Source organism: Pelecanus crispus, chromosome 11 (assembly GCF_030463565.1).
Source record: "Pelecanus crispus isolate bPelCri1 chromosome 11, bPelCri1.pri, whole genome shotgun sequence".
Classification (NCBI taxonomy): Eukaryota; Metazoa; Chordata; class Aves; order Pelecaniformes; family Pelecanidae; genus Pelecanus; species Pelecanus crispus.
Window position 1 is genome coordinate 3,187,155 of NC_134653.1, and position 21,823 is coordinate 3,208,977.

A 21,823-nucleotide genomic window follows, 5' to 3' on the forward strand; every position below is an offset into this window, starting at 1 on the left:
TCTTGAAGGCTTGAAAGCCTAGAAAGAGTGTTCTCTATTTAACTTTTTGGTTGTTTGAGGCCTTTTTGGTTTTGACACAACTTTGGATCTCAAAATGATACCTGCCTGGAAAGTCTTGCTTTGTTATGTTCATACCTCACTGTACAGCAGCCCCTTTCTTCCACCCCTTTCCTCCCTGTTTTGTTGGACGAATGTGACAGTGCCTGCCACATCTCTGTCCCAAAAGCTGTGAATCTCTACAGGTGCTATGAAATGCCATGTACTGCCCCCTTTCACAAAAGGACTGTGAAAGTTGAAGAGGCAGGAAAATAAAAGAGGAAGAAAAGATGTTTCTTCTTTCCTATCCAGAGTTACTGCTACCGAATTCGTAAAGTCCTGGAGCCCTACAAACCACAGTGGTGCAAGAGTCATGAAGACTGGTCCCTCTACTTGTTTTCTCCACAGAATCGGTAAGAAATCCCAGTGAAATGCCAGCCGACCAGGTTTTTGTGGTAACGGAATACTACATTTCTAGCTAGTCCTCCCTTGAGAAAAATCCCTCTCTGATGCAGAAGCACTGAGAGTTTTAGAAATCCAGTTCCTGATTTTTAGGTAACTTTTTCTGTTATATGTGGGCAGAATTGTTGCATGGTTCACTCCATGCCTGTCTAGGAAGAAGGGTGGTTTAACCAGCATTAATAATAGCTGTTACTACCTCTTGTTTACTGCATTGAAAATAATGGCTGAAGTTTGTGGAGAGACTAGCTCACCACCTGGGCTGGTGCTGGTGGCACAGCTGCTGAAGTCTTCCAAGGATGTGCCATTTGGGTGGGAGTCTCGTGCTGACCCAAACATCTGAAGGATATTTTTCTCCCCACCGTTTCTTCAGGTTCCGAGTGATGTGCCAGAAGGTCATTGCCCACAAAATGTTTGATCACGTGGTGCTGGTCTTCATATTTCTCAACTGCATCACTATAGCACTAGAGCGACCAGACATAGACCCACACAGCACAGTGAGTACCTGAGTCATTTTATTCCTTGATGCAGCATCCAGATCTTAGTCTTGTCAGGGCAAGACCCTGCAAGATGAAAGATGTTTGTTTTCTAATGTCGTTAAATAACTTGCCTCTTTTTGTGGTTCTGTATTTTACAGGAAAGGATATTCCTAAGTGTTTCGAATTACATCTTCACTGCAATCTTTGTGGCTGAAATGATGGTTAAGGTAATTACATCTTCATCCCATGGCCCATAGTGAGGCCTAGCAAAGACCAGAACATGACACAGTTATGATCTGGGTGAAGAATTAAATGTTTCTCTTCTCCTGGCTGTAGGTGGTAGCTCTTGGCTTTTTCTCTGGGGAGAACACCTATCTGCAGAGCAGCTGGAACGTCCTGGATGGAGTCCTTGTCTTTGTATCTATCATTGACATTATTGTCTCCATGGCATCAGCAGGCGGAGCGAAGATCCTGGGTGTCCTTCGCGTTTTGAGACTTCTGCGGACCTTGAGACCTCTCCGGTACGTTCACCGATGGGGTGGCTGAGTCTGTTTTGTGTTGATAGATTAAGGAGTTTGAAAAAACACACATGATCCATCAAGGTCTTGCTTAATAACACAAAAAGCTGAAACACAGTATGGGTAGAATCATCTTTGGGGAGCTCTTATCTAGTGAAACTGTTTGAAAACAGTGAAATTAGTTGTAATACAATTCATCTTCACCAGCATGGAGAAGAGTGGATGGAGTTTGGAGTGTGAGATGTTACCATACTCAGGCAGTTAGTGCAGTGAATGCCTCCTCCGCGCTACATTTTTATCACCGTTTTACAAATCGGTCTGGCTCCTTGTTAAACTGCACAACCTCGCAGTCATTCCCAAGCAAAGAGGTTGCGTTGGCTGGGAGAAAATTTGCAATTGAACAGGTGCTGACAATAATTTGATAAGCTCCAGCATCTATACCTGCTCTCCCGTGCCTGCATATCTAACATTACTGCACAACAATTTAGCTCTCAGCTAGGAAGAGGAAGGGGAGATGCTTTCAGTATTTGAGAAAAGGAATAAAGAAAATTTGTATTTTGTTTACGATTATGCAATAACAAAGAGTGTTAATGCTTGGGGGATTTTTATCAGCTCACGGCTCCTGTTCTATTTCCATCCTGCTTGGCAAGAAACACAAGCCTTTTTTCATGAAATTTCAGGGGAAATAAGATAGGCACCTCCTGAGACCTGTAGGCTTTCTGATGAAAAGCTGCTTGCTTATGAGAGTAATAGGAAGAGGCAATCTTGTTTAGGCCCATGACCACGAGAACAACAGCTATTTGTCTGCTGCTCCGTATTTCCATAGCGACAAGTAGCTTTGTGAGTGTTTCTGTCTCCTGTCTTGCTCCCATGCTCTGTACTGCTGGTGACATCGGGGTCCCCTTGCGGTGCTGGTTCACCCAGAGCCTCTCTGGGTCACCCTGGACAAGCCTTGCCCTGGCAGCACCTCGGGGCACCTGTCTAACGCACATAACTAGGAACAGAAATCAGGGCGTAGGCAATTCATAAGTAAAAGTAAAGGGAAAAAAAGGAATGGGTCTGGGAGAATAACTAGGCCAGATCCTATTAATAAAGAGGAATTCATCACCTCTCACGACAGCTTCACTTATCACAGCCTCTTCTAGGATTACTCCAGGGACTATTTCTAACACTTTGTAGGTGCAGTTAGTTCAGACTGCCACATTATTTGCTGCCAAACAAGACCCTGTTGAAATGCTTTGTCCCTGCAGCATACAGCTCTCCTCTTTTCTCTGTGTTTGGCAGGCATGAAAGCATTGTTAGCCGTGCAAGCTCAAGCTACCTGCAAGGGCTCACACCCTCTCCCCTCCACAGGCCCCTCCTAAAAAAAGAGCTTTGATGTTCTTCAGTCAAAACACCCACCTTCCCAGAAAAGCTTGCTTGGGCTAGTTACACTTATGTGTGCAAACGCATTTTTCACACGCCATGGGAGAGCCATTTTCCAGGCAGTCATACAGGAAAGGAGAACACTTGTTCTCCATAATACCCAAAAGCTGCTTCAGGCTGTGCTTAGAGCATGCCTGGCCTCTCACAGCAAGCAAGCAAGCAAGCTGCTGCTTAATGGGATGACCCTTTGGCTGTGGGGCTGCTGATCACAAGTTCCTGTTAGCTAAGAGTCAGTACAGGAACTAATTAGGAAACAAATTGAAATTACTTTGTTTGAAAAGTTGTCATGGGGCCCAGGCCAGTAGGGCAGGTGAGCACTTATGCCTGTAGAAAAAGGACAAGACGTGGTGTCTAGTACCACATGTTGGGTTAGGAAGCAGGCTCCTGCCTGGTGTGTGCCCCTCTGCTTGGATCAGAGAGACCTCAGAGGGGATCAGCTCTCTGCACTGAGGTACAAATAGCCCCATAGTGGGAACCTCTGTGACACTCTGCCCGTAGAGCGTATTCTCTCCTGACTGTTACTAGTAAGCAATTGCCCAACACCCTGCTGACAGGGTGTCTGACACTTTTTTAATTCCATCTAATTGTCAATTAATTCCATCTGACTGTGAATGTTCTGGTTGTCCAAATAAGTCACTAATCATCTCTGAATGCTGCCTGCAGGTAGAAGAGGGTTGTGTTAGCTTTACTGCAGCCCAAGCAGAGGAGGAAAAGCAACCACATAATAACAGGGCATGCATAAAAATTAAAAGCTTTATTGTTTTGCCATTTTTTTCCAGAGTCATCAGCAGAGCCCCAGGTCTGAAGCTGGTAGTAGAAACCTTGATCTCCTCCTTGAGGCCTATCGGGAATATTGTTCTCATCTGCTGTGCTTTCTTCATTATCTTTGGGATTTTAGGGGTCCAGGTAGAGTATTTCCCTCACCACAGCCATCTGTAAGTGACTGCTGCAAAAAGAGAAGCTGTTTTTCTCACCACCTGGTGTGAAGGTAGAAGTAATGAGCTTAAATCTCTCCAAAGGAAGATTTCAGTTAGATGTTAGGGAAGAAGAGGCAGGCCTTAGAAGAAATTCTCTGGGGTGGGGTTGGCATCTGCTCATTGGCAGGTTCTCAGGATTAGAATAGTAGACCTCCCTGATGAACAATACAGCACCGGCTAAGCCTGCCTGAGGGTAGGGGAAGAAAAAGACAGATTCCCAAGATCCCTCCTGGCTCTGTGTACTAGGATGTATATAATATCTCTTCCTCAGAGGGGAGATTGTCATCCTCCCAACAAGGCAGGGCAGGCCTGCAGGATCACCTTCGTTCTGTGTCTGAGGCAATACACAATGATGTCTCAGGGCCTGAAGTTTCACCAGAGGTGTTTTCCTGCCATGTGTGTTAAGACAGGTGTCTGAGCTGAAAGGAAAGGAATTTGAGTTTGGCAAACAAGTCTTCTAGGGGAAAGAAAGATAATTCAGGGACCAGACTTTTCAAAGCTGCTTCCTTTTTGTTTTTTTCTTTTTTTGTTGCTTCTCAAATACAGCTTTTTAAAGGCAAGTTCTACTACTGTGATGGTCCTGATGTAAAAAACATCACTACGAAGACCGACTGCACTAACGCCCGCTACAAATGGGTTCGGCGGAAGTACAATTTTGACAATTTGGGACAGGTAAAGTCCTCATTGCGGGCATTTTCTGTACCAGTTTTTAATGGGTGAGCACTTAAAATGTATTCTTTGAGGAGGGTGTGGAACCTCTGTCATAGGAAGTTTCCAAGAACGACGTAGGCATTCATCTATCAGAAGCAACCCTAACTGAGTAAAAATGGGTCAGGTCACCTCTTGATCTCTTGCAGCCGGACTTCCTAGGGTTATACAATTCCTTGTTTTTAGGAGAGTGTTGTCTTAAAGCCACTGCTTTTGTATGCAGTCCCTCATGTATGGACCTCAACTGTCACCTCTAGTGTCTTGACTTCTAGCTGTTATGTTTGCAAATGAAAAAAATACAGTGCTTTATACTGGCTGAAAAGCAAGACAGCCCATAGTAGGAGCTGGGATATATTCTTGCTTTTTAAAACCCCATGACATTGGGCCAGCCTGACATTGATTTTTAATCATGCTTTGGTGACCAGAAAGCCTGATGCATCTGAACAAAAGTCAGCCTATATGTGAGGGAAAAGGAGCATTAATGACCATAGTTTGCTCACTTTTAAGCCAGATATGGATATAGCTAAAAGCAAGCCACAATATTTTGCATTTCTCCACCACTGCCAGGCCAGATGATGAGTTATGAGCTGTGGATTGGTTTTGTCTGTTGTTAGTTTCTTTTCTGGGCATTAAAATGCAAGACCAATCTTTTCTGTTTGTTTGTTTTCTTATAGGCCCTCATGTCCTTGTTTGTCCTCTCCTCCAAAGATGGCTGGGTGAACATCATGTACGATGGCTTGGATGCTGTGGGTATTGACCAACAGGTAAATGTACTGTGGAGTCCAGACGTGTTGCTCTCAGAAGGCTCGTGCCTGGGTGACTCTGGTGTTTTTGAAGTCCCAGGCAGGAGCAGAGCTATAGGACCTTCTTGAGGTCCTGACTGCCCATTGGGTTTTCCATTCTCCACTGAGTGGCTTTTACAGTGGCTGTGCCCCATGTAGTACACAAACAAGCACTGATGGGGTTTTTAATTAGAATGATGGTACTTGAGGAGGGCCACACATGCAATTGCACTGTGGCTTCACGGAAGGCAGGATGAATAACAGCAAACTCACACAAGATGGGAAACAACCAGGAGTGTTGTGAGAGAGTCATTGTTAAGTTTGTGTGTTATGTGGCATTTGCAAAGGAAAGTCAAGAGTCTTAGAGGAGTAGTACCCCATCGTAACTACAGTAACACTTTGTACTTAATTTTCCCCTGCTTCTGAAGATCTTGTAACAACTGAGAAACATTAACCATGAGCCCATATCTCAAAAAAAAAAAAAAAAAAGCTGGCGCCTCTCTTTAACTAAAATGATCTTGCAGGTGGGATGATGCACATCCACTGAGATTTATCTTAAGCTGTATGAAATAAATGCCAAAATAATTAAATCCTGTAAGCCAACTTACGGAGGCTAGGACGAGTTTTACAACAAAAGTAAAATTCTAGTTGGTGAGAAAGTGAATGAGAGGAAACTGTTTTGGGAAAAATCTCCTAGCTCCTCCCAGCCCTCTCCTCCTCCCCACAAAAGCGTACTGTGCTGTCTTGTTGCTGCAGAGTGCCCAATATCCTGACTTATACACATCTTGTGTATGCCACTTCTCTCTTGTTTTTTAATTCCCCACCCCACCAGCCCATCCAGAACCATAACCCTTGGATGCTTCTCTACTTCATCTCCTTCCTGCTCATCGTCAGCTTCTTCGTGCTCAACATGTTTGTGGGGGTGGTGGTGGAGAACTTTCACAAGTGCCGACAACACCAGGAGGCAGAGGAGGCCCGGCGTCGGGAGGAGAAGCGGCTGAGACGCTTGGAGAAAAAGCGCAGGAGTAAGGAGATATACCTGTCTGGTCGGTAGACTGCATTACAAACCAAAATCTTTCTGAGCCCTGCCTGCTCCCAAAGCAAGACTTTCATTTTCCTTTGGTTTTGTTTCCATGGGATTCAAGATGCTGTTTTGCTTCGTTACCTCTTTGGCGGTACCTTAAGTCTTGGGTTGCCAACACTCTGGAATTGTCCTCTACAAGCCTGGTGTAAAGCGTTACCTGTTTACTTGGCTGCTGGGGAGAAAATCCTCCTCCAAGCAGAGTCCTCTGTCACGCTCTGCAAGGCAAAGGTGTCTCAAACACCGAGTGGGAGTGTGCGATGTGAGAGAGGGATGCAGTGAGTAGACAGCTGCAATGCTTTCTGTGTGCGTGAAGGCCAGTCCCGAGGGTAGCCCTCTGGCTTAATGTGCCGCTTGCATCTGATGACGGTGGTGGTTTGATTTATTAATTCTTTTCTTAGACAAAATAATTGCGATGCTTTTTAGAGTCCTAGCGCATGGCCCCGCATGCCACAAACATGCTGCATGAGGGCATGAACACACCGACAGCCCTGGGGAGAGGAATGGAGCCCCAAGAGGGGGCTGTCAAGAAATTTATTCTCTGGAAGATGTCCATTACAAGAGATGCTTGCCCCATCTCAGGCTGGGGGAGCCCTTTGCTGCTGAGCAACATGCTGGGGCTCAGTTTATCCTTGCAAACAGTGGAAATACTGGCCAGATGCCGGGCCGTTAGGGTGCAACAGAAGGCCTTTAGCTGAAATCTGCTTCTTAGTGGATCTAGTAGGGACCATCAAACCAGACCAGAAAAACCACCTGAGCTTGTGCTCCTTTCCTGACCCAAACCTTCCCAGGGATTCTCATTTATTAATTCTCACCTCCACTGCTCCTTGGCAGGCTCCACCAGGGACAAGCTGCCTATAGGAGCTGGTGGGTATTCCCAGGGAAACTGCCAGGAAACCAGCCACACCACCTTCCCAGCCAGTTTAGTGAACAGGGATAGCCTGCAGTAGATGCTGGCAAGCATATTTTAGAAGTAAGTGAGGGAACATGGCTTGGCCACTGTGATCCAAGATGAGCTTAGTCAGGGATAAGGCTTGAGTGCTTCTGGCCCTGCTGGCTGCAGCAGTCCTGTGGCTCTTTGCCTAGCACTGTGCTGCCCTGTGTAATCTCCTGTAAGGACCTAGTATCTCATTGTGACAAACGGCTAGTTGTCTCCCAAACATCAAGCCACAGGTATCCATTTTCAGCTGGAAAAACTGCAGTTAGATCGAATAGTCTTTTGCCTGGCTCTCAGGACAGAGCAGTCAGAGGCTTCGCTGGTAGAAACCCCAGCCAATGTCCTCCATCCATCCAGGCTTGAGTCAGAACGCAGGCAGCTGTATCCCGCGCAGCTCCTCTCCTGCTCTTGTGGTCCTCTGTTAGAGCCGTGGGAGACCTCGGCACTAAATGTCTGCACCGTGGTCTCCACAGGACCTTAATGACAGCCTGACCTGACACCACAGTGAAGGCCAAGCCCATTTCATTTTAGCTAGTTGTGAGTTAAGTAGCTGGGTTAAAATGAACTCTAGATCAAACTAGCCAGCTGCAAACAGGCGTTGAATCTCTTCAGAGATTGAGAAGAGTTCAAATGCAATTTCATTTCCCTTTTCCTGTTTCGGTTTTTGAGTTTGAGGTTCCAGCTAGGATTAAAAGTGGAAATCCTGAAGGCAGCATTTCCAGCACAAGAGAAATCAGTTTCTGGCTTTTAAGAGTCCTCCTACTTGTGCAGTATTTCTGCCCCAATGTACTGACCCAAGAAGACGTACAGATAAACTCAAAGTTTATATGCAAAAAAGCTTATTTACAAGGAACATTAAGCATCCTTAGAGAAAATAGATTGGGGCACAGGTAAGGAGGGGTACCTTAACGACAGCCAGTTGCTGTTCCTGATTAGTAAGCAAATCTTATTACAAGCCTGTCTGTGGCTCGCTGCTTAGACACCGAAAAGAGCCAGTCCCTGTCAAAGTGATGGACGCTGTTCCACAGCCCCTCTTTATCCAGCTATCTTGAAGGATAAAGTCAAGGAGATATTTCAGACTGCAGACCCGGGCATTGCACAGATGTGGGATGTAACATTTCACTGAGAGCGCGCAGGGAGGAGGACAGCTTTCTGGAAGGCGATCAAGTCCAATATAGCAACCGAGAGGCTAAACGTTTGGCCATGTGCTGGGCTTCCAGGAGGTTACCTCAGATCGTCTGGCTCTGGGGTCTCCTACCTGCTTCTGTGCAGCATGGACAGCTTGGCATCCAAATGTGAGTTGTTAGCAAGGTGAAATCAAATACCTGATACACATTTTGGAAGATTACTATTTACATTTTAATGTTTTGGTTTTTTTTTTAATTTAAATGGGAGGAGTTTTCACCTCCTGGGTAATTTAGAAGATGATGGATTTGGTGAAAAAATGTGGCAGACTCAGAAAGATGTGAGATGTGGTTGGTGCCGTGCGTGGCAGGGTCTCTGTGGGGGAGAGTCTGTGTGCACGTGCAGGCACAGGATGCTGCACGGGGACGGCGGGCTGGCCAGCTTTCTACATGCCCCAGCACCGTGTGTCTCACCCGTGCGGAGGAGCGGGTGAGAGGCCAGTCCCCACAGGGCAGGATGGGCACAGGAGACCAGTGATTCTGCGGAGGAGCCAGGAGGCTGCATTGGGAACCCTAGCAGAGCGCCCTGCTTTTACTTCAGTTGCCGTTTCTAGTATTTGGCCTGAAGAGACCATAAGGGGAGGAGGAATTAGGGCTGTTAACAAGAGTAAAATCCATCATAGCTAACAGATGTACTACCTGAGCAACGCCCGTCCATCTGGACTCGCCCTGTCTGCCTGGCATCTTGTCTGTGTGTCCTGTCTCCTGTCTGTAATGTCCTCTGTGTGTAGCAACCCTGTGTGTGTTTCTGTGTATTGAGGTCTTTGGGCATCTGTAGGTACCTACACACACAGAAACGCACCATTGAGCCATAGTAGGCTTGCGCTCAGGCCTGGAAATGGGTTAAGCCTCAGCTTATCAGTGCCGGGACGGTCCCATCCAAGCAGGCCCTGGGTACAAATCCCAGGCTCTGCAGGCTGGGTCCAGGATTTTGGACCCTGTGTGCAGAGCTATGAGCCTGGCAGAGGGATTGCTCCGTGGAGGACACAGCCCTGCAGCAGGACACAGCTCTTTCATCAGACCCCATGCAGGTGGGATGGGGAATCATCACGTCTCTGGTTTTGGGGGTACTTTTCAGGCCTTTCTGGAGTCTGGCAGGAAGGTCCCTCTCAACCCACACCGCTGCTGTCAGATACCACCTCAGACCTTTCCAAAAAGTTTCTTGTTTCCCATCTGAGGGCCACTTCCGTGAAGGGATTGGGACAGGGTGACACCCCACGCCCCTTGTCAGCGTGCCTTGACTCTCTGTGCTCCTGTGACAAGCATCACTCAAGGCGAGGCACCGGCAACGGAGCTCATGGACCCAACACAACAGCAAGGCACTGCAGCCTTCACGACCGGGCTGCAATAAACTCAGCTGAGGCCAGGGCCAGCATGGAAAGAAGGCACTGGGTTTGCCGGTTAACTCTGCTCACATGAGGAAAGAGGTTGAATACATCGTATAAATGCATTTGATGTGGTTTTAAAGGCAGAACTGCACAACGTACTTTTTCATGTGAAGGTAAAAATTCAAGATAAACTAGAATATTTTTCTGACGCAGTCACTACCTCCATCCACTATATCTACTATGTAAATAAGTGTAGTGTAATTTAATAATCCTACAGCTCCTAACCTTTTAATGAGGTCCTCGGAAGACACAGACTGAAAGCAGCCTCCCCAGATTAAAGTTTTTGATTAAAACCACATGGATCGGCTTGATCTCCTCTGCGTTCAGGATACAGGGCCAAATCCAACCCATGTGCATCTGCTGTGAAGCCAGCAGCCGCTGGCCCGCTGAGCAGAGCGCAATGTCGGGTCAAGCGCAGGCAGTACCCTGGGCTTCAAAGGCTGCAAGGGGGGTCTGGGTGACACTGTGCACCGAAAGCAGTGCAGGCAACGCTGGAAAAGCTGGAAATGCCTGAGACAGCCTGGGAGAGGCCCTAGCTGGGGAGCAGAGTGCCTTTCGGTAGCGTCACCGAGTCACTGGTCCCTGGGAAGACCCCAAAAACTGAGAACAAAGGCAAATGCTTTTTCCTGATTTCCACTCTGTACGAGAGGAGCATGGCCACAGCTGTGTTTCTCTGAGGCATTTCCCAACACAGAGCTGAGCGTCTGGGCACTGTAGAAGGAAGAAGCCGGTTTTGTTCTAAGACCCAGCAGAGATGCCTTTCAGAGCACTGACTGTGAGCCTTTCTCTCTAGGGGTGAGCAACCGTGGGCAGCACACAATGGTATTTAAATTAGTCCATCCTCTCAATGCCACTGCCATCTCTGTATCCAGCAGAAACATTTGAGCTGTAACTAAAATTTTGGGCACCACGTATCTGAGTGTTTAGTATTTCTAACTAGGGAATTATCAAACCGTCTTGCTTATTTTTCCAGGCAGCTGCAGGTATAGAGCTACTCTGTGCCAAGCATGCATATAAACCCATTAGGGCTTTCTAATGTTTCATGCAGAGGAGAATAATGAAGGAGCCGTAGCTAGCAATTGTAATGCCAACCTAAATGCTTTTAAGCTAGGAGACAGTGCTTCATTAATTTTCATGTCAGCAGAATCACAAGCAAAGAAGTTTAAATACTCTTCAGAGAGGTGAGGTTCAAGCATTAGCCAACATCTAGAAATGGGGGGCAAGAAAGGACTTGGTTTGCCTTTTGCATATGTTTGATGGTTTCTCCTTTCCTTCCTGCGTTTCCACCAATTCAAACCGTCAGCTGCAGGGATACTTGTCTGTGTTTGATGTAAGTCTGCTAGTTGGCTGATTGGAGTCTCATCCCAGAAACCATTTCCCTGGAGAAACCAGGCACAGCTTGCATTTTGCCTACTGTAATTAATGATGCATTAGATCTTCCCCGTTTGCTGTGCCCACATCCCCATGGTCCGCTGTTCTCCTCATACAGGTTCTCCTGCAGACCCCACGTCTCTGGTCGAGCAGGCTGTAGCAGTAGGTGCGTGCAGTGACCACTTACACCCAAACTGGGGAGAATAACGGTAGTATATTCTCACGAAGAGCTAAAAATGTGTGTCTGAACCGAAAGGAGGTCAGAGCCACTTGCTGTGCTGTTGACTGACGTAAAACTCCTGTTCCTAAAGGGACCGGGAATGAACAGTGACCCAGCAGAGCTGGGAGCCTTGGAGCTCTGAAACGCAGCATCCCTCCTGCTCGGAGGGGGTAGGAGCTGCAGTGAAGCTGTGTGGCTGATCTCTCACTGCTTTTACCCTGCTGCAACCCCTCTGCCTTCATGGGATTGTCCTGACACAACACTAGCATCACCGAGAGCAGACGCTGGCCTGTCCTTCCTGCACACCCCTGCTCACTACCGTTGGCCTCGCATGAGCAGTATCTCCTCTAATGGACATTGCATGGGTTACTGCACTGAGCATGACAGTGTTGTTGCATGTGTTTTGAAGCATTGTCAACTCTATCCCAGACTGTCCTTGTATGTGTCCCCCCTCAAGAAGGTTCTTTTTCATCTGTTAACCTGGCTTCAGGGATGTAGTACATCCCAAATGAGTAAGGCATTTCCTAGAGCTCCCTCATCCCAGGTCAAGTTAAACCTATCCCGGTTCTCCAAGCAACCAGCTGACCAGGCATAGCCAGCACTGAGCACTGACCGAGGGTACAGACAGAGCTCTGAGACACTTGCATGCCATAAAACAGACCCACCTTTATGGCTGGGTGGTTTCTCCATGCTATTTGTGTAGCCAGCACATGTAAAAAGAGAGCTGTGTTGCTGACAGGCAGCCTAGGAAGTTTTCTATTCAGCAGCTTTACTGTGGAAGTGTCTTCTTGGGATTATGCTTTAGAATTATATAAATAGTTCATAAAATGTAATAAATACCTGATCTTTTACTGAATAGTTAATCAATGGCTGCATTTGGGCAGGTTAGAGGGTAGTTGCCATCACCTACAGCCTGTTTTCCATATGTGCTGGTAGTCGGTGTATTCACATGCTGCCCATCACTGCTGATGTTCTTCTGAGATCCATTAATCAACCATTAGTCATTAATAAATAGTCCCTTAATAGAACGTTTGACTGTTTGGGGTATTCTCAGACCTCACAACAAGCTGATTTTTTTGCATTCCCAAGACGACAATTCCAAAAATTTAAAAAAAAAAAAACAGGAAGAAAAAGTATGTCGTAATCCTGAATACACATGAAAGCACATTGTACAGACTTAAATAAATATTATACTGCAATGTTTTTATTATTATCTTTTAGACACACCAGATTAGCTGAGCTCAGTAGCAAAGACAGCCATACCAGTCCAAGATGACTGGTAGGACTAAGGCACGTAAAAGCAACAGAAAAATGTATTAAAAAACAATTGTGTTTGCTTTCATCTTGTTTTTCCACACCCATTAGCAGAAAAAATAAGTCTAGGTGACCCCAGTCAGAAGGAAATGTTTTTCAAATGCCTCCACTCCACTTTTAACTACCAGAAAAAAATAGTAGTTGAAAGAGAGCAACAGATTCAGTTTCCCTTTATCCAATTTATTTTAGGGTTTTGGACTCTAATCTGGCATCAGTTGCACTACCAAAACCCCCACACACATGTCAAGAGTCACTCCATCTGAAAGATATTAGCAAGATGAGAGGAGTGGAAAATGTATTTCGGGGGGTCACTGAGTACTTTTGAACCTATTTCCTTCCCTGTTTTTAAGGTGAGGCAACTCCTTTTTCCCAGCTCCTCATGCATTTAAAGCTGAATTTGCCAAAACATTTGCGAAAAAAAAATCCCTCTCTATTAAGAACAATCCTGCTCTGACTTGGTATGACCTAACATGTCTCTTCCACTTACAAAATCTACAGTAATGCTGACTTTGGCCTTAAGTACACTCTTTGAATATTTACATTTCTGAAGTTTGAAAAGAATTCGACTCCATCCGAGTGCCCACAGCCATCTTGTGGTCATGGTCTAATTTAAGAGAGACACACGCAGTAAATACAACTCAGTCACAGGGCAGTGTCCAAACACTCTCCTTGGAACAGCCCCGGGACCTTGGGCATATGCAGAAATTTCCCCATTTCAAAGAGAAGAAAGGAGGAGTCATGACCAGAGGCAGAGATATAAAATTAATGTGATCATAGCCTGAATGGTTTTTTAGATGCAACCATGTCCTTGTTCTTATATTTCCAGAGGAGCTTGTGCTGACAGTCTTTGTCAAGATGAATGCTGAGTGCCCCACGCCATTGCTGTTGATGCTCTCCTGTGTGCTACTAACCCTAACGCATGTGTCCTCCTTTGCCACAGGCATTGCTATGGTTTCTTTAGACCAAACACACCAAAAGCTTCTGTCACAGAACCTGAGCTCAGGTTATGTTCTTCTTTTACGTGGAACATGCCTGCCATCAGCGGGATTAGGAGAGATGCATATCAGAGTCCAGACCCCTGAGACGGGCCCTCAGCCCTTCCTCTCCAGAAAAGTTGAAGCTTTTCTGGGTTTGAAGCTTTTCTGTTGGCTTCGGGTCTCGTTTCCATCCTGCTTCTTACCCTTCCTGGTTTGGGACAAGAGTCCCATTAAGTGAAGAGCTTGTCCTCTAGCCTGAGACAGAGCAGTAAGAACAGAGCACACTTGGAAGGAGAACGGACCTGGTTGTCAAAGCTATGGAGGTCCCTTCTGCAGGCACAAGAGGTTTGGCTCAGTGTGATAACCCCACTACGGTTCTTGAAGGCCTCGCTGCTAGGAAGAAGCACTTGGCTATTTCATGTGGCTTGCTTACATCAATTCTCCCAAGGGCTTCGCCCTGCATCCGGGGGTGCGTGAGACACAACCCGCAAGCCACAGTGTGATGGCTGCCAACCATGTGGCAGGGCCTGCATTCATTACGCTGCTTTTCTTTGTCTTCTTCTGCAGAAGCCCAGCGCAGGCCTTACTATGCTGACTATTCCCCAGCACGGAAGTACATTCACACCCTCTGCACCAGCCACTATCTCGACCTCTTCATCACGTTCATCATCGGGGTCAATGTCATCACTATGTCAATGGAGCACTACAACCAGCCAAAGGTAAGAGCCACCCGTCGTGTCGGCCATGAAACACAGCAGCATGGGGGAGCAGAGGACCTGAGGACCATACGCTGTTTCCAGTGAGGTCTGCAGCCAGCCCTGCACCCCTGGGACCATTCCCTGTTTGAAAGCCTCGGCAGGCTCCAGGCTCACCATTGCAATCCGCCTAACTCTAGGCCAGCTCTAGCATTTGGGAGTCACTTGCCTCAGCCAAAAGTTTGATTTCCCTGCTCTTGCATAAAAACCAGAGAATAAGGCTAATGGAGAGTGAACTAAACTTTTACTAGGGAAAGACCAGTCCAAATATTTCCTCTCCTGATCCCTAGACGTGACTGACCCTCAGACTGTAAAACAAGCCAGAGTTTTAGAATATTCCATTAACAGATATAAACATAAAGTTAATGCATGCAGAGCAACGTTTCTTTTCCTCAGTGGATTTAGAATAAACCAACTCTTAAGTACAGCCCTTCTTTATGTGTCATAAAATCCTTCTTTCCCAAGAAAACCCTCGGCATAAATCATATAGCCTGTCCATTTGCCGCATATATTAATCTTCCATCACTTTATCATTGACGGAGCTCTAGGCTTAGTGTTTACTTTTCTAGTGTTGCACGGTCTGCCAGGTAACCTGCAAACACCTCCTGGAAGCTAAGCCAGAGGGGCACCAAGCCACAGAGTAACGTGTGTGTATTTTACGCCAGCTGACTGTGTGCTGTTCTGCCCCTGTAATTCCTTTGCATAGCAGCCTTTGTTTCACATGTAAATGTTATTTATCCAGATTAGGTCTTATTTACGCTTGGTTTACATTCATGTAAAACACAGGGATGTAAATCTGAATGCAAACCATCACAAATGACACGAGCATTCAGGCTCAGGCAGTGTGCTTCAGATGAAATAGTAAATTGTGCCACATTCTTTTAAGTTGCCATTTTATTTTAGGCACTGGAATGAAAATAGGGATAGTAGTGCATTGAGGAATGCCAACACCTGATAAACCTTCAGCTCTTGTTCCCAAAAAATCAGTGCATGGTCATCCCACATTATCTGGGGTCAGCAAAGCACAGTCATCACAGAAATGTGATGAGGAGAGCTTTCCTGTGGCCTGAGGCTTCCTCTGTCAACAAAGCAGACATTGCTTTGCAGACTCCTCTATTGCATTTTATTTCCAGTTGTGTCTGTTTTGATGTTCACTGTTATCATTTTTTTCATTGTAAGAGACCTATGCTACATTTAACTTAATTCCCCTCCCTCCTCTCCCCAAATCCCTACCCAACCAAAGAGCTGTTTCGCTCTGCAACTATCTATTTTAAGGTCCCAGCAAGATTCTTTTGCTATTGTTGGCCTACAGCTCCAATGAAATCCATTATAAACACTCATCATCTTAAAGTATAAACACTGCAGATTCCTGACTTCCGAGAGCAGCTCTATAGAGAGCATGAACATTGCACCAAATATGGACATACTTTGCCCAGCTCTAGAGATGTAACATTTTTCAGAAGGCAAGATTTAATCCATCTCCAACGTTATTTATTTTTCTGAGTGTTTTAAGCAAAGCTATTGTCCTAAGGATTGCCACACTGGAATAAAGAAATGATCCATCAAGTCTTTTATTCTACCCAATAGCTAGGCAGATCTGAAGAAGTAAACTTTAGTAGATGGAGAAGGGGTAAAATTTTCTCTCTGACCCAGCTGAACAATTTATCCACTGAAGTTGGAGGATTGATGGCTCTTGACATTTTTAGCACAACTAGTATTAGCGCTTATGAGGTTTTTGTTTGCATCAGTGTCTAATACTTTATTTGAGTTTTGCTGCGTGATTTAGTGCTGTTTTGTAGCTAAGCTCTGCAAGCTGTTATGCCTTGACTTCTTACATCTCTGTGCCTGTGCCACCCTTGTGCCTGCCAGTCCCTCTGCAGGGGCTCTAGGAAAGGATTGCTTGGGCTGGGCTAACTGGCGTCTCTCTTTTCAGTCCCTGGATGAAGCCCTGAAGTACTGCAACTATGTGTTCACCATAGTTTTCGTGTTCGAGGCAGTTCTGAAGTTGGTGGCATTTGGTTTTCGAAGGTTCTTTAAGGACAGGTGAGAGTATTTTAAACTCCTGTGTATTTGGGCTAGAGCTGTATTGACCCAATTTCAAAGCCAGACGCTGGGTAAATGTAGCGTCACTATGATAGTACTACATGCTGTGTGCAAGGAAGAGCAAAGGGCTGTTTCTCCATGGGTGCAGACTTCATAGCGTAGGAACTAAAAAGTTTAAGAACTGCTGGTACTGCTTTTCAGAAGGAATGCAGGAAATGCTACAAAATTCTAGATACATTCTTTCCCCCCAGTATCTGCCTCTCCACCAGGTCTGGCCAGCTCAGCTTCGAGGTCAGAAACAACCTGGTGGCATCAATCCAGTCCTCAAAAGAGTAGTTTTGGCAACGTAAGGTCACAGAGCTCCTCAGAACAAGTCTCCTTTGTGGTCCAAGCCAGTCCTTTGGTAGACCGCTGGCTTTGTAAAGCCTCTGGCAAAGACAGAGGTAGTTGTGTTCAGCCCCACTGCCTTCAGATCCCAGCTGCAGAGACCACTGGATCTTATTCTGCCTCACATTTAGCCAGAAGCAAATGTGTGTGAGAGCACATCATGGTCTGGCAACTTGCTGGGTAGCGGGGTAAGACTGAACAATTTTCCACAAAATTAACTTGTTTTCCTCATTTATCCTGACTGAGAGGTTGGAAGCTGCTACGAACAATATTACTTATGAGGGAAATTGCGTAGGAAAGTCACTGAGTTTCTTCACATCTTACTGTCTTTCTAGTCCTGGTGTGGAAGGCCACCACGCTACAAGTGTTAGGCTATAAATCAATGAAGATACTCAAGTGGAGTCATTCAAGAGACAGGTGACATAACGTGGGAGCAGCTGTATTGCATCACATCTAAGGTCCCTCTAGCCTAGTACCTTGTCCCTGGGAGTGGCTCCAAGTGGAGAGCAGGGGGACGACAGGGACTGGGAAGTAGGCAGGGACACTTCCCAGTCACAGCCTGCCGCAGCTTGTGGCTCAGGGGCTGTCTGTGCCAGAGGCAGTGAGTTGATTTTGTACCACACAGAAGATCACGGGTCCTGATATGAGAAAGGGGAGGCATTTGGGATTTGCTTGCGATTGTGATTAATAGGTAATTTTCTCCTCTTGGGTGTCTGTCCATGTGTGATTTTTATTTCTTTGTCCTTCCTCTCTTTGTCTGTTAGGTGGAATCAGCTGGATTTGGCCATAGTTCTCTTGTCAATTGTGGGAATCACGCTGGAGGAAATTGAGATGAATGCTGCGTTGCCCATCAATCCCACAATAATACGCATCATGCGCGTGCTGAGAATAGCAAGAGGTACGGCCTGCACCGTAGGTCTCCAGCCATCCCTCCAGACACATCAAAAAATGGTTTGGCCATTTGTTCTTCTAGTCCTGCTGTTTCGGTTCGACTTGAGAACGGTTAGGTGATGAGGCTGCAAAATGTCAATTCAGAGACAAGCTAGGTGGGGTTTCATTAGTGTTTCCAGTGGCATCTTAGATTGGTCTCTAATTCCAGCCTGGGAGCACAGACCTCTTATACTGATACCAGGCAAGAGCAGGAAGTGGTGGAGAAAGGAGGATCAGAGCTTGAGATGATGCTCTTCACCGATGAAGTGTCTCCCCATCACTCTCCCATTTTCCTGCTAGGGCATGCTGGAGGACTTCTGGCTTTTGGTCTGTTTTCCTGATGTCCTTAACATTAATTGGTGTGGGAAGTAGTCGGGATGTTCAGATGTTCTGTGGGCCCTGCCAGGATGCAGTGAGCTTGCCATCTGTATGAATAGATGCAAGAGAGATGTAAACCCTCCCTACAAGATCTGAAGCTAGACTTCCTTTATGGGTTTTGCTTGAAATATTTCCCAGCCCTGCTGACCAGGATTTGATTCTCATTGTAGTGCTGAAACTGCTTAAAATGGCCACCGGGATGCGAGCTCTCCTGGACACAGTGGTACAAGCGCTTCCCCAGGTAAGCCCCCAGACTTCATCCATGCCCAGTTTGTTCCCCTTGGTGGACTGTGCCATTCAGGCCTGGGGACAGCTCTGTGCCACCATGTTTGGTGGGCACTAGAAGCCACCTGGGGAGGATATCAGCTCTCTCTGCTGCCACCAGTGCCTTGGTAGCAGAGTTTTTTGCATGGCACATCCTGCTCACTTAGTGTGTGTTAGATAGGAGAACCAGGATGATGGAAAAAGAGATAACAGAGAGCCAATTGCTGGAGGCAGAGCTCTTATAAAACATAGATTTCACTGGCAGGTTCAGGAAACACAAGGATAGACAGAGAAAGTTGTTGGTGAAAGCATTGGAAGTAGACAGCTTCAGTTTTCTTTGTGAGACAGGAGCAACCATGTTTATTGACCCCTATTGACAGAGGAGCTGCAGACTTTAAAAGGGAAATAGGGGAGACATTTCTGGGTGTTAAAATCTCGAAGTGGGGTCTCAAATCACCATATTCTCATAAGCTGCAAAAGCAACAATGATAATGCCAGTCTTAATCATATTTGATAGGATCTTTCAAGTGTTCAGTTCCCGGGACCACTTTTTTATGGATCCATTTCTTTGAAAAAAGAGGGAAAGAAACTTTTTGCTATCTTGCACTCCTCCCTCAAAAAGATCTAAAGCGTGTCAGAAGAACTCCAAGAAGTGTAGGGTTCCTTTGGTTTAAAAATCTTATGCTGTTTAAGCTGTGTTCTGCTAGTTTGTGAGTTTGATGGTCTGAGTCCTAATCTTTCAGTCTTAAGAGCCAGCTCGGCTGCCTACACGTTCCAATTTCATATATTGCCAGGATCCTGTACCACCAGACAGTAGTGGAAACAGTTACTGCCACGCTTTACCCAGAAGTGAGTACCAATATGAGGTGCCAGGCCATCAAGAATGAGGCAGAGGAACTACACAGCCTTCTTCTCTGAGCTGGCAATTCAGAAGCAGCATTTTTTAGGATGCACAAGCATGGTCAGACAAGTCCTTAGTTTTCAACCCCTGCAAAACATCCCACTGCTGAGTCGCTGGAAGGAGCTTTAGGAGTGGGCCCACTCCACTCTGTGTAAAAGGCAGTGTAGTGTGCCCTGGGATGGACTGGGAGCGTCAGGCTTCCCTTCTCCCAGCCCCAGCCCCATAGGCACTGGGAGATGGCAGCGCACCATGGTGGGCCGGTGCATCTTGATCAGCTTCAGCTGTCTGCAGAGGGATCGCATCTCAAAGGCAGGATGATAGCACTGTGGCTTGGCCAGAAGCAGGCAGCGTGTAGGCATCTCTTCCAGAATGTGAGTGGCCATATGAGAATCAGTAGACTATGTGTAATTACCCAAATATACCCCTATGAGTTAGTTGCTAAGTACAAAGAAGCTCGTGATCTATTCAAAATGAACTGGAAAAGAAGAGGCATTTCTTTTTCTTGGAAAGACCCATTTACTTTTCATCACTGCCATGAAGATGTTTCTAATCTGAGACTCTTGCCTTTTGATATTCAGATTTCCTTTTCAGTGAAGAATTTTGGCTGAGACTAAAGCAGGGAATTTACCAACCTGACCCCTGTTTTGGCATTTCAAGAAAGCATTTGATTTGTGTCTATTTCTTTTCTTTCAAAAGCATTGTGATTACAGAGCATATTTTCTCTCTCGCTCTCCTTGTTTTCTCTCCCCCCCAAACAATAGGGTGGCTGCAGGCCAGGCTTTTTGTTTCCTTGGGGTGTTTTTGCAGTTTGCATTCAAACCAAAGTCTCTTTTAAAGGGAAATCCTCAGGCAGGGATATGCCAAGCAGATCTTGTGCAGATAAAAATGCCATTTTGTCCTCCAGTGAAATTCAGAAAATGAGAAGGGAAGTTTGGGAAGACCTCTCTGACAACAATCACTCTTCACAAAGCTACAGCTTTCAGTTCAAAGGCAGGAGAAGAGCTCCTGCCCCAATTAATTTAGCAGCCTAAAACCGCAGCTGGAAAATCCTCATTGAATGTATCTGCTAAGCGACAAGAAAAAATAATTTTATGTTTATTCATTAAGGTTTTGAGGGAAATTCTTTGTCTGGTCTATGTAGAATGTCCATTTATGGGCTTACCATGACAAGGTATTGTCATTGCAGTACACTTTTCTCCTTTCTCCTTTGGGTGATTTTCATCAGCTTCCTATTTGTTTTTATTCAGCAGCATGTGTAGCTTGAGTAACACTTAGAGAACCAACTATCCCCAAACTTGGGGGAATATTAGCATTTTGATCCAGGATTGAAGCTGTCATGGTACAGGCTTAGTCTCCTCTTCTGGAGCTTCAGACTGACCTTGAGCTGCTGTTTTCAATGCAGGAAGACATGTGTAGGTTAATGGTTGGACTAGATGATCTTAAAGGTCTTTTCCAACCTAAACAATTCTATGATTCTAAGACTTCCTACCCTACTGCATCCTCCTTGTCTGGTAACCTCGTGTCTACCAGTTCAGAGATCTTCTCCTCCACCATGTATCTGAAAAAAATGAGATGGAGTAGAGAAGAACAAATGAGGAGAGGCAACAGAGACAGAAAGGATGGTCGGGGAAAGATCTCAAAATGGCACCTTCTTTGCCCACCGCCTCCATGCCCTCTTAGTCCCAGCAAATGTTTGGGATAGTGTGAATCAGTCATCACGTTCCTGCCATAGGCCATCTGTGCTTATCTAGCACTGACTCTTTTACCCACTGCTGCGCAGTCTTGAGGCAGTATCTCCTTTTCAAACTGGAATCCAAGTTTTCCAATTTCACAGCTGGTTGACCAAGAGGTTGAACTAGTAGAGGGGCCATGGTCACCTAGAAAGGCACTGCCAGCCTCAGCTCTGAAGGTGCACCCTCATGGCATGCCCTTTTGGAGAACGAACAAAATCTGTCATGGACTTTAAAGTATGAAGTGCTAAAATCAGCTGCACTGGTGTAAACTTGAAATAGATCCACTGCTTTAAACTGAGCAGCTAAAAAGAGCTGGGCTAGTGTGACCAGCACTGACTTCATCACTTAGACATTGCCAGTCCTAATTAAGCCAGTTCAGTGCTGCCATTCACAGACAGAAAACTCCCCTGTGATCGCAGAGGCCTGCTCCCACCGTAACACAAGGCACACAGCTCTGCACTGACCTTCAACACGCCTTTTGAAAGCCACCCGGTCTTGTTTTAAGGATGCAAAGTATTAGGGATCGGCCATCTCCTATTCATGAAATGCGTTCTTCCAGTAGGTGTTTACTCTTTC

General features: G+C 46.0%; 1 protein-coding gene across 1 annotated transcript in view; it reads left to right on the plus strand.

Moving 5' to 3' along the window:
- Positions 1-21,823, plus strand: part of CACNA1H (calcium voltage-gated channel subunit alpha1 H) — a 257,431-nt gene that overhangs the window by 214,692 nt on the left and 20,916 nt on the right. The window contains exons 17-28 of the mRNA XM_075719023.1: positions 349-449; positions 869-992; positions 1,133-1,201; positions 1,311-1,495; positions 3,697-3,823; positions 4,441-4,566; positions 5,277-5,366; positions 6,217-6,430; positions 14,424-14,575; positions 16,545-16,654; positions 17,806-17,939; positions 18,520-18,590. Of these exons, the coding sequence (XP_075575138.1) occupies positions 349-449; positions 869-992; positions 1,133-1,201; positions 1,311-1,495; positions 3,697-3,823; positions 4,441-4,566; positions 5,277-5,366; positions 6,217-6,430; positions 14,424-14,575; positions 16,545-16,654; positions 17,806-17,939; positions 18,520-18,590 (1,503 nt within the window). The remainder of the gene's footprint in view (positions 1-348; positions 450-868; positions 993-1,132; positions 1,202-1,310; positions 1,496-3,696; positions 3,824-4,440; positions 4,567-5,276; positions 5,367-6,216; positions 6,431-14,423; positions 14,576-16,544; positions 16,655-17,805; positions 17,940-18,519; positions 18,591-21,823) is intronic.